We start from the raw sequence: 13027 nt of genomic DNA, 5'->3' as shown, positions 1-13027 counted from the left end.
GGTTCGCGGAGCAGCTTCTATTCAATTTAAATTTATTTGTATTGAGCTTTTCACAGAGGGTCTCGTCACGTGTTCTAACCAACTGCAATCTAACAAATTGAGCAACCCCAGCAGGGTCTGTTTTAATGGAACAAACCTGCCAAGTTAGAACTCCCTGGGAGAAGAGCAGAACAGAGCAGAACCGTCCAAAGAAAGAAGAAGCTATATACAGAATATATTGGTTTACAGCAGCAGTGCTGAGAAAAAGTGAGTTTAATCATATTAATAATGCAACCTTTAGTACACAGCAATGTGATATGAATTAATACACCATGCTGTATACTTATTAGTCAATATGGACCTATTATTATTTCATCCACTTTCTATATATGGTGATATATAGGTGATTTACAAAACAACATTTCTTATGAGGACTTAATTAGGTCTGCCTACGATCTTTTAGCAGCCATTTACCCCTTTAATTGAATCATTATCAGATAGGCATGTTTTATAACTGTCTACCACTCTCTGACATTAACCAGGTGAAAGTGTTTCCCACTCTTCCATGCAGAATTCTTTCAGATGTGTGACATTTGGGTATGATCCCATAATATCTCAAAATGATCAAGAAATCACAATTTCTAGCTTTTGAGTGATTCTTTGATTAATTTACTGGATGTATTACACAAGAGGGAGTGCTGTAACATGTAATATTGGCACTGCTGTGCTGTGGTCGTATGCACGTGCGGTGGCCTCTATTTTCGGCCATTTCAGTCAAAATCGTGAAAATCTAAGCTTACTGTAAATAAACGTAAGAGCTTTACTCACCCAAATAAACGTTTTTCAGAAGAGAAATCTGTGCTCACTTTTTTATGTAAAGTTTTGGTTACCTCTGCGCCCCTAGTGGCAAGACCTGTGGAAATACAAGGGTCCCCTATTTTTGGCCACCTTACATTCAGCTTAAAATACCCTATATTTACTGGATAAAATATACACTTAAGCTTTTATTTTAATAATAACAGCTCTTAACCTGATATTGGTGGCTGATAATATGTGTGTAATAATGCATATTTTCGAATTGCTGGGCTAATTTATTTGTGTGGACCAAGTCTTTGCCTGCGTCGCCTATTTGAGACACAGTTTCTGCACTGTGCATTTGGGATCTAGCACCCCCCAGTGGTGTATAATGACATCGCATTTGGTTTGTATTTGGTTTGTAAGCACTGCGTCATTGCTAGGTTGCCTGTATGTGGTGAAATAATACATGGAGAGCTTCGGTTACAGTGCATTATCGGCTAATAATGTCACTCATAAAACGCCTCTCAACCAATAACATTGCAGGGTCGGAACTAACGGTGATATAATTGCAAACATTATTAGCAATACATGTGGGGTGCTCTAACATTTTCCTCACAAATTAAAATAACAGTTCTTTTACATTTGCCAAACTAACTCTGTTGTTGTACGTGTTTTGTTATTGCCTCGCAATGATGCTAAAACAATGATCAACTATCCATATAATAATATTTATATTTATTGTTCATGACACGCAATCAATTCTTGCAAAGATCCCATTAGAGGTTCAGTAATAACTACAACAACTAGTAAAATACAGTGTTTATCTACACATAAAACCTATACTATACTATACAATCACGGATCACAACATAAACCACTATATGATGAGGTAGTCTTTAAAATTTAGTAGCCATGTGTGATTATCACAGTTTTGGCAACATGTTTCAGTTACTATACACAGATGTGAAAGGAAAGATAGAGGCAAACAGACAGAAGCAGAAATACATAGAACATCTGGATGTGCATACATTTGTGTGTGTGTGTGTGTGTGTGTGCTTACGTAGCAGCAATGACTACTTCCTCTGAAGTGACAGGCTGGGTGCGGTAGCGATCCTGGTTGCGTCTCAGTCTGCGTGCTATAGCAGCGTTTTGACTGTGTGGCTTTACAGCTGCCCCATCCACAGTCTTCTCCAGCTCCTGAGACACAACAGAACACCACATGAGAAACTTCCCAACACATAAAATCCTAATAAAGCTCATATGTGGAAAACCATGACTTTCCTGACTTATACAAAGCAACATAATTTCAGTTTCATTCAGTGCAGCTGTAACTCTGAATAATAAGGCTCAATATCAATACAATGTGCCTTTGTGTCTGCAACAAAGTTGTGTTTGTTTCATACAAAAACAATACATTTTTTATACATTGAATACATTTTGATACATTTACTGTAAATGAACACATTATTATAAATACAGAAGTGTCCTTCAGCTCTTGTTCTTTGTGAAATACAATAGGTCTCTTTGCTGTTCGTTCCTGTGTTATTTGTGCAAATAACACATCAGTGTTATATGCTTTGCTTAGTAATTTAGAGCAGTAATTCAGGAACAAATCTGTCTATGGAACACCACCAGTGAAGTACAATAGAGATAGGTAGGTATGTGTTTAAAACAGTTCTGTTTACACTAGTTAAATAAAAAAAAAATACTTTTTGGACCTGGACTACTCAACTCTGTGTGTTTACATAGGATCTCCGGAGGATTTTGCATTTTAAAGAGACACTAAGACTAGGTCATGTCATGTCATGTCTGCAGTGCTGCCAGGTTAAGTTAAACAACTCTTTTAAGAGGGTAAAATGATTTACGTATTTTAAACAGTTATTTATCTATTTTCATAAAACACACCCCTTTAAGAAAGTAACCTTAGACATCAATGATGTCACAACTTTATTTTATTGCTGCATTTTCAGCAACTAATAGTATTATTTTCACTTAATTACTCTCATATTTTCTCTAATTGTAGCTGAGGTTGTTTAAAATAAGTTCAAATATACAGCTCTGGAAAAAAGTAAGAGACCACTTCAGTTTCTGAATCAGTTTCTCTGATTTTGTTATTTATAGGTATGTTTGAATAAAATTATTTTTTTTTTTGTTTTATTCTCTAAACTACAGACAACATTTCTCCCAAATTCCTAATAGAAATCATTAAGAGCATTTATTTGCAGAAAATGAGAAATGTCTGAAATAACAAAAAAGATGCAGAGCTTTCAGACCTCAAATAATGCAGAAAAACAAGTTCATATTCATAAAGTTTTAAGAGTTCAGAAATCAATATTTGGTGGAATAACCCTGGTGTTTAATCACAGTTTTCATGCATCTCCTCCACTAGTCTTACACACTGCTTTTGGATAACTTTATGCCACTCCTGGTGCAAAAATTCAAGCAGTTCAGCTTGGTTTGATGTCTTGTGATCATCCATCTTTTTTTCCAGAGCTGTATATTTGAAAGAGAAAGTGTCACCATGAGGAATTCTAAATGCTCACAACTCCAGGTCAACCACGTTTTCATAAAAATGCCATTTTTGATAAAACTGGTTACCCTTTTATAGTCCACCCTGTCATGCAGTTTGAAAAACAGGATGGACATGTGCATGACAGGAAATAAAAAGTGAAAAGTCTTAGAAATGTGATTTAAAGATCACAAGGGTCAGAAGGCACAGTATTCTGATAATGACCCATAAGACAATATAGCATACCAACACTCAATCCACATCTCACACACACGTACCCTGAAGAGAGAGCGCTTGGCAGCAACACTCATCTTCGCTCTGTCATCCAACTTCTCCTCATCCGCTGGAAAGAGAGAGAGCGAGAGAGCGAGGGACATTAAGCAGAAAAAGACAGAAGGAATATTCGTGAGAACAGCTTTTTCCAAAGCAAATGGCTTACAGAGGACAACACACATGGTGGAGAGATTTCAGAGAAAAGAAACAGCAGGAATTCCTGCTTTCCACACTCCAGCCCATTTCAGGACGATTATTTCTGTTGTCAACAAGTGGAGGGTTCGGAGTTCAGACACTGGCTACTGGCCATGACCTGCTGTTAGGAGGCTGTGAAGTCTACTGCAGCTTCATTTGGGCAGTCAGGACTTTAAAGCTGGAGAAATGTGACACATGGACCAGCAGGTGGGATGGGCCTGAACTTCTGACATCACCTATAAAGAATGGGCTCTGAAACAGCCTCTAGCTGTGGGTATGAACACATTCTCAGACAAAGAGCATTCAAGGGAGAATACTTCCAGCATGGCATATTTTTTTAACTTAACTGTCAATTAAATAATTAGGCCAAAGTTCAGCTAAGCTTTTATAAAACGTGCAAACACACATAAAATAGACTTTAATTAGTTTTCTTATATACACCTACTAACGATTAAACAAATAAATATGAAAAAAATGAACAAAAAAGGGCAAAAAAAGTGGAATAGAGGACAGATGACTACATGCTCACAGATTACAAACCAACAAAGGATTGTTTCAGTAAAGCAGCCAAAAAATCTTTTTTTAATAAATCCTTTAAAAAACAAATTGCAAAAAAGAAAAAAACAGAAAAAGCTACACATTCAAAATATAATTCACTATTTTAACATATTAAACAATAACACTTATTTTCACTTTTTAAAATGTTCATTACACTCACTTCTCTCAGAAAAAATGGTTCTTTAGAGAACTGCTCAAAGGACCCTTTGTAGCATTTACTTTTCTTCATTTTGATAGTTTGTTAACTTGGAATAAATGCAAAAAACCCTGATGTTCCACACTCCAAAATACCATGCACAATTAGAAATGCAGTGATTTTTATATTTAAGAAACATCTTGCCGTAATACGCTATTTCAACAGGACAATGCTTATCCACATACTGCTATCATCTCAAGAGCTTGCAAAACTTTCAAGGAATAGATGCTACACCACAGTAAGGCTTATCAGCAGAACTATCTTTGACTGATATGTCCAGTAGCATCATACACATTTTCAATCAATCAAACTATTAATACTCTACCACTACCACAAAATGTGCAGAAACCGTGTTAGAATATTTGGCTGTGTGGGATGGATTATTGCACTCAGGATCATTAGGAACCTCTTTAACGCCATACTGAAATGTCTGGCATGTTTTTTTACACATGCAATATACACGTATTACACACTACTACTGTAGGTTGTTGTCTAATAAATATTTCTATATCAGTCTAATTTTTTATTTAGTTATTATTCCAGGTAACTTTTATCTTCCTTAGAAATAGAACTGCAACCAGACACTTGCTTCTGGGTTCAAATATTTTCTAATGAGGAGTGGACAAACTGGAAATGTATAAATTGAACTCATGTATTGCAACTATTAGAAGAGGATTAAACTTGTTAAATGTCCTTTACTCAATATTACACATAGAACATTAAATGTCATGCTCTTTTGCACACCAATATCAACAGCCTTACTTTTGTCTCTAGTCTTAACAAGAGTCAATAAGTTGTGTTGTACAGTTTTTACTGATTTCTCAGCAGCGTGTGGGTTAGTGGAGTATTAGCAAAGTAAAAATTTCATGAATAGTGCAACTTCTTATTTACTGTGCATACAACAACCCATCCATGCATACATCCTTAATCTTGAATAATTGTTTCTTTATAAAGATGCACACAATTAAGTAAAATTTAAACTGTTATACTGGAACAATTTAACTCAGAATGCCCTGTTCTATATAAATGCTTTGACATTTATACAAATATTCCTTTATATTAGGAGTTCTTTATGTCTACTCTTTTTTTTATACACTTTTATAAATGGTATAAGCTTTACTGTGCTCCCTTTTAACAGAGGACACTGAATGACTTGTGCTTTACAGACAGGGAACAGCTGTAAACCAGCACTGCAAAACAAGGCCACGCTACTGGGAGTCCTAATAACAATCACATAGTTTTGAAACCAAAGCAAATGGTTGGTCTTCAGAAGTTCTGCAATAAGGTTACATCATCCTGTCCCCATAAATATTCAGCCCAAGTTCTATTCTCTGCTGTTCTGGTTGGTAGAGTTTCGAAACGTATTTAAAAGCTTGAATAAATCTGCCACAAGACAAAGGAATTACTGCACTAAAAGTAAAAGAGTGAAACAAATTGCATTTCAAGATCTCCAGCAGTTATTTCTGCTTACACTAAAAAATAAAGAATCTTAAGTTAAATAACTTACCTTCAACGATTTGTGGTTCTGAGGCAGGGCAAGACCTGTGCAGGGGATCAAATAACAAAGAAAAAATCCCTTAGTGATGCAAAGAAGCCAAAAAGTGCAAACAACCGATGTAGTTATTTAAAGAATTAATCAATCAATCTAAAGCAGCAGCGTGAGTAGTCGAGTGAATACAGTCAGCAAAACTTTTCTGAGAGTATACTGGGAAAGAGGGAAAGAGAAAAAGAGCTAGATTAACAGAAAGCAGCAGCAAATTCTGTAAAGGAAATCAGGCACAATTAAAACGGCTTATTTCAGAAGGCATCACATTACTGCATTAGTAATTTCTGCCAACATACCACAGGATCAAGAAAAACAACAGACCTTTTATTCAATAAAAGCTGACCTTTGGAGTCTAATCCATTGGGGGGGGGGGGGGGGGGGGGGGAATGAAAACACTCTTCTCAGCAAATCAATGAATGTACTATCACTCACTTGTACAATATGCTGGTGATTTGATTTGAGTGTTTTGAAACAGGCTGAGATGGTTTGTATGTATTAGATGGATACAGATTAGGGAAAGAGGATAAAACCACATTTACTGTACAACTTTTACTGTGAATGTGCTTTTGGTGCTTTGGATCTGTCCTTTAGAAGTGTATTAACATGCAGTTAAACCAACAGACTGGAGCCTGTCTCACAAACCAAGATTTCTTGCTAAGAAAGCTAACTTAAACTTTGATCTAACTCTAGATTTTGTTTCCTTTGTGACCTTAAGATGCTTGGGAATGCCCACAAGTCGATCATTTGTAAGGTGTCATCTTGTAAGTGAGGCTGGACACTGGCCAGTGTGTTCATGGCAAGGTGATTGTGCATTGTTCTGGTATGATCTAGTGAATCAGACACAGCAGTGCTGCTGGAGTTTTTTAAACACCTCAGTGTCATTGATGGATTGAGAATAGTCCACCACCCAGAAATATCCCACAACAGGGGTGTCCAAACTTTTTTTTATTTGGGGCCAGAAGAAGAAATATATGTGTAGTCACAGGCCACAAACTGTAATAAAACAAATAATGAAATATACTACTTATAATAATACATTTTCTTGATCACGATCTTCTATGCACCATTTTACTTGAGTTACTATCTTTATCTATCTTTTATCTAGTGTTGAGTAAACTAAGATTTTTCAAATCAATGTTTTTTGTTTCATAATGTCTCTTAATAATATTATACTCCTTTATTATATCCCTCTGAACTCAGTTTAAAAAAAATCATGTCATTTTCCCAACGTGCTTAAAATGTTCTGCATTCTTTGTCTACTTTCTGTTTCTTTGGAGTCGTCATGTTTTCCTAAAAGCTCAGGAACATTAATGTAAAGAACATTTGACACGTAGCATTTAAACTTTGAAACTCATTAAATCATTATAAAAACCTGCTTAACAGCGGGCCAACTTTAATTTTATTTTTAAAATACCTTGCCATTCCAAAAAAGAAAACAGGCCGGAAATGACCCGGACACGGGGTGTAGTTTGGACACCCCTGATCTACAGTGTGGAGCAGCTAAGTATGAGCTTCTAATAGAGTGGTGGAGATTGAGTGGAGTGTTTAAAAACTCCAGCAGCTCTGCTGCATTTGATCTACTCTGTACCACTTCAACACACTTAAACATTACTAAAACATAATAATGAAGAACATGGTAAAAAAGAATAAGAAAGTAAAGTATGTATAGAAACAGATACAGGACTACAGTCTGTAATTATCACTACACAGAACTACAAAGTGCCTGTATACGATCAGTGTAGTTAATTAGATGGGCAATAAGTGTAGAAACTAACTGGCCCATGTAAAAAATCTACTCAAGTTTAACTTTCTTTGTGAGACAGGCTCCTGCTCTGCAAACCACACCAACTCTACACACTCTTCCAACAGCATCATCATCATCAGTCAGACAGTTTCAATACCGGCCGTGTGATTTGTGCAAGCTGTGCAATCTGGCAAGTTGCAGTTCATGGCAACTCCACGCTTGAGTGATCGTGCACATTCAGGTTCCTCACACAAACCATACCTATCAGATTCCAGCCACTCGGCCGAAGTAACCGGCTGGGTTCTGAACCTCTCTGAGGTCTTTCTATCCTCAGAGGGCATTATGTATCGCCGGGGGCGACGGGATTTGTTCCCAGCTCTCTCGCTTCTCCAGGGCACCTCCGCAACCGCAGGCAACCCCTCTACCCTACCGTAACGGAGTGGAGCGGAGAGAGCAAGCAGCAGCAGCATCGGAAGAAGGAAAAATGAAATGAAGAATCAAGTAAATGCAGAAAATCAGGAGATCAAAGGTTATCAGAAGATTAAAAGGTTAAAAAGTTCTTAGATTAACATCAAGCACTGGTGCAAACACAGAGGACTGCACGATTATTCGGATTAGGAACATACAGTTGGGCAATCACCCTTCAAGCACATCTGCAACCCAAATCACTCTGGACAGCTGAAGAAAGATGTTATTGACTGTAGATGTTAGACTACAGTGGTTAGAATACTGGCAGGCAGTTATTTCCAAATTTCTAAAATTCCTAAAATTCTTAGAAGTTAATCAAGGCTGAGGTTAGTCCCAGAGAGAACCCATGCTATGCAAGTTCAATTAATCACATACTGTTCGGGTTTGCGTGGACTGGTCACATTCTCTAGGTAGGAGTGGCGGAGCTGGGCTACTGAAACCTTCAAAGCATCAACAGGTGGCGAGTGGTCTCCATTGGCAATGGTCTCTTGAGGGACAAGCTCTCTACTATAGAAAGGCTCCTGGATGGGAGCTGAAGGTTTCTGGGCACTCCCTGTCTCTGGTAAGTAGTGTGATACCTGTTTGGGTGGGTCTGGAGCCCATCTGCCACCAGCTGGTGGAGCATGAGCATGAGCAAGAGCAGGAGGAGGAGCATAAGCATGAGCATGGGTTTGGACTGGTACTGGAACCTGGGCTTGTGGATAGCCAGTGCTAGGTACTCGTTGTTGATACCAGTCGTCAGTCCTTTCCTGGGCATGCCTGGCTCTTGAGTGTATTGCCTCAGTTGCCTGAAGTCTGGATACATGCTCAGTAGCTTCCTCCCTTCTCGACCACCCTCCCCTTCTCCCTCTAGGGTCTTCAGAATGACCCTGATGTTGCAGCGGGAAGTCCATCCCTTCAAATCTTCCACGGGTGGGATCTTCCGTGCTCCTCTCTCTCCGATGAACTTCAGAGGGTAGAACCGCCTTCCGGCTCCGCAGCAGCCCCTCCACCCTTACCTCCTGCCTGCCCTGCCTCTGACTCCCCGCTTCCTCCAGCCCAAACTCGGCTTCTTGCCACACCTGGGGGACAGGCTCGCTACCCATGGAGAGGTAGGCATGGCAGCCAGGGTGATGAGGCTCAGGCTGTCGGTCAGAGCGGGAGTGTGGTGGGTGGGAGGGCTGGTAAAGGAGGCGTGGGTTGGGCTGCTCCTGGTAGGACGAGCGCTCGTGGTAGCCGGTGAGCGGTTGCGTGTGGCGGCGGTAAAGCAGAGCTTCTGATCTAGAGCTCAGTTCAGGACTCCTGTGCGGCGGCTCATCACGAGCCAGTCTCTCCCTAACTCGGATTCTTCAGGAGGAGAGAGAGAGACGGGTTAGCAGGGGTGCAGAATCTCTGACCTCTGAGAAGATTCTTCAGGAAATTACGCAATAATGTGAAGTCCTGTTTTGTCACAGTCATATTTGTTTAATTTAATTTAATTAAATAATTAAATCATTTTTGGGATAATTATTTAATCTAAAATATAGCCTCAAAATAAATGACAAATTGGATCCATTATTTTAATTATTACAAAAATACTATTTGTTTGGATTATTTATTTTATCATGGAGTCTAAAAAAATTTAGTTTAAGAATTTTAATTATATAAAATTATTTATATGGACTTTTTGGGAAATTATTCAATTGATCGCAGTATCTTAAAAAAAAACAATTAATTCAGTAATTTGAATGTTTCACAAAGTAATACACAGGACTCTTTAGGAATTTCATCAATATATCACAATGCATCCAAATTCAGAAAAATTCTGTTCTACTATAATCACAATAAAACAATATATAAAATAAACAAATGTGACTAGTAAAACCTGTCAAACAAGAGTCAAAATACACTAAAGGTATTATTTTGGTGTTTATTTAAAAAAAAAAAGACCATCCATCCATTATTTTTACCCTTACTTTAGGTTTACCTAATTGTCCATCCATCCACCCATCCACCCACCAATCCACCCATCCACCCATCCACCCATCCTCCCAGCCATCCACCTATACCTTTACTTTACAAATACTTCTTAGTTAATTGGGAATAGCTGATAACCTAATGGTATTTATTTTTAATAATAATTATGTATATACAATTTTAATACAATTAAAAAAGTGATGCAGCTGAACTGATACAGATGGATATATCACACTAAAATGATGAATTCAAGTATTTCCTTAGTCATGGACTCTTAAATAATAGAACAAAACATGTCTCATAAAATAAAAAGATTAAACAAAACTGGGATTCTGAGTTATGCATTGACAAAACATTAAAATTCCTTTAGTCCCTGTCTAAAGACATCCTCAGCCCATCTTTCTTCTTTAAAGACATTTTCATTTATGGTCTGGCCCGATTAGCATGTGGTCAAGTTCCTATTATGATAACCTTTGGGAAAACATTTAGACACTAATTTGCGTAGTATTAAAGTACATCTTCCTTGTGGTAGTGGGAATAGGAAATGTGTGCTAGAGCTGAAATATCCCCCAGATGAACGTAGCGTAACGAATACTGCCTGAGGCAGCAAGGAATGTGGAGCTGGAGTCACTTACAACTGGCAGCAACAGCACATCTACAACTGTTTCACAATTCATCCATAATTCAGTCTGAATATTCATTCTTTTACTGGTTATATTCCTTTTGGAGAGAGTTCATTACACCACAACTTGTCTTTAGAGCTTGTGGAGCAAACGTGGAGCACACAAATCATGATTCAGTTTCGCAGGAAAACCTTTAGGTTCACCTTTTCACCATATAGTGTAATAAATGTGTGAATACAAATGTCAGTGCTCCCTGATGGTGCGCCAGCGTGAGTGTTTCACTATAATCTTTAATTACAGCTAATTTATTAACACTCTGAGACAGAGTAAGCTCTCCGCAGGGGGCAGGCAGATGGTAAGAGTCTCTCACGTCAAGCCTTCAGTTCTAAGTACCGTATATTTCATCACAGTTTAACTTTATATAAACTACTCCACAGGGGAGGTTTATTAAGAGCATTTCTAAGAAATGTCTTATGTTAAATGTGGAACAAAACGCTGATTTGATTTAGAGCTGTTTATTAGCAGGAACTTGGTGATATGATACATATCTTACAGGTGTTAAAATATACTGCAATACTGTAGCAAGGAGATATTGTGTCTGTTTAAATAAATTAAAAATAAAAATGTTCTAATAATACTTATGAAAAATTGTGTAAAAATAGAAAAGTGGGATCTGTCTGACACCAATCTTTACATGTAAACTATTTAATGCAAATTTATTATTTTACCAATTATTGGTACATTTTGGTAACAACTTCCTCTTAATTCACAAATTTTACAGAGCCTGAAGTAATTGTGTTTAAGAGTTTTTTTTAGCAGTATTTAACAATGAAAACACAGCATTACTACTGCTGCTGAGTTCAGAATGTAGATTACTTTTTAAATATACTGAACTATGGATTAAATCTCATAACTAACTCTCACTGTCTTACACCTCACTTCTCCCCCTCTCTCTACCTTTCTCCCTTCTCCCTCTCTTTCTAAAATAGTTCAATATAAATAAAATCTGATTGTAACTACCCTTCCATTGGTGATCATAATTTATGTTTACATTATTATAGGTTTTAGAGTTAAGAACTAAGAATGTGATTAACTATAATTATTTTAATCCACTGACAGATAAAGATCCATTCTGTGTTTTTGAAAAATGATACAGTGGAATAAGAGGAAAATATTGCATTACTTCGATGCATCAATATTTTCTTAAACCCCTGGTTTAAGTTGGTAAACTAAAAGTTCTCAGACAAAAAGCGCCAATAGTCTGTCTTCTCTCTTCCATCAGAGCAGCTGTCAGTGAACTTTATACCCCTCTACCACCTCCCCCATCTGTTAGTCTCTGTCAAAGCGTGAGCTCCTGCAGCTGAGAACTATAACACTGCTCAGACAGAGGTCGACCTATCTTTCCCCTCCTCCTCTATCAGCTCTATTTGCTCCATCTTTCACAGGCTCTCCGTGTGAATAGAGATACCTGTCTTCATAAGTCTTTCTGGATACAGGCCAGTGATTAAACGCAGGCATGGAGTCAGAATAACGAGAGGACTACGTCTCCAGAGGACCTGCTCGTCTACTTTAGCTAACATTTGCCATTTTGTTTAAGAGCAGGTATACAGGATAATGAGCTTAAGATGTGTAGGCATTAACACAGCCCTTAAAGACCCCCAACACAGCTCTTACAGACCCCTAACACAGCCCTTTCAGACCCCTAACACAGCCCTTTCAGACCCCTAACACAGCGCTTTCAGACCCCTAACACAGCCCTTTCAGACCCCTAACACAGCCCCTACAGACCCATAAAACAGCCCCTACAGACCCCTAACACAGCCCCTACAGAACCCCAACTGGGAACCTGAAACAGACAAACTGTGTTTTCAGTCAAACAGAACCACTAAAAATTGGCATCAAGCTACTTTACTTCAAGAGCATTACCAAATATTTGGCAACCAGAAATATTCCCCCAAAATTCCGAAATAAATAGTTTGATATTTTTAGCAGCAACAGAAGGTTGCCACTGTGGTAAATTTACAATATAAATTGCACTGCTTAAGTAAATTTACTATTAGAATAGCACTATTAAAGTATGTTTTTCAAATATATTGTTTAAGTTAGCCTTTTCTTTAAAGAGCATGACAATATAATTAAACTACTGAGAGATGGAGGTCATTTAACATTTACACATAAAACTAACAAAAAATAATTTGTAAAA

The 13027-nt window shown here is 37.8% G+C and overlaps 1 protein-coding gene and 1 long non-coding RNA gene across 13 annotated transcripts in view; one reads left to right on the top strand and one right to left on the bottom strand.

Moving 5' to 3' along the window:
* LOC125781294 (uncharacterized) overlaps positions 1-13027 on the top strand; it is a 488206-nt gene that overhangs the window by 371780 nt on the left and 103399 nt on the right. The gene's annotated exons all lie outside the window — the stretch shown is intronic.
* svila (supervillin a) overlaps positions 1-13027 on the bottom strand; it is an 89899-nt gene that overhangs the window by 48565 nt on the left and 28307 nt on the right. For 6 of the 8 annotated variants that reach the window (XM_049464951.1, XM_022670370.2, XM_007259655.3 and 3 more), the window contains 5 exons: positions 8642-9592; positions 8060-8224; positions 6016-6050; positions 3565-3629; positions 1838-1974 (listed from right to left, as the gene is read on the bottom strand). In XM_049464951.1, the coding sequence (XP_049320908.1) occupies positions 1838-1974; positions 3565-3629; positions 6016-6050; positions 8060-8224; positions 8642-9592 (1353 nt within the window). The remainder of the gene's footprint in view (positions 1-1837; positions 1975-3564; positions 3630-6015; positions 6051-8059; positions 8225-8641; positions 9593-13027) is intronic. The other 2 variants (XM_049464953.1, XM_049464954.1) reach the window with 2 other exon arrangements.

Source organism: Astyanax mexicanus, chromosome 15 (assembly GCF_023375975.1).
Source record: "Astyanax mexicanus isolate ESR-SI-001 chromosome 15, AstMex3_surface, whole genome shotgun sequence".
Lineage (NCBI taxonomy): Eukaryota > Metazoa > Chordata > Actinopteri > Characiformes > Acestrorhamphidae > Astyanax > Astyanax mexicanus.
This window is presented reverse-complemented; position numbering and strand designations above follow the sequence as displayed.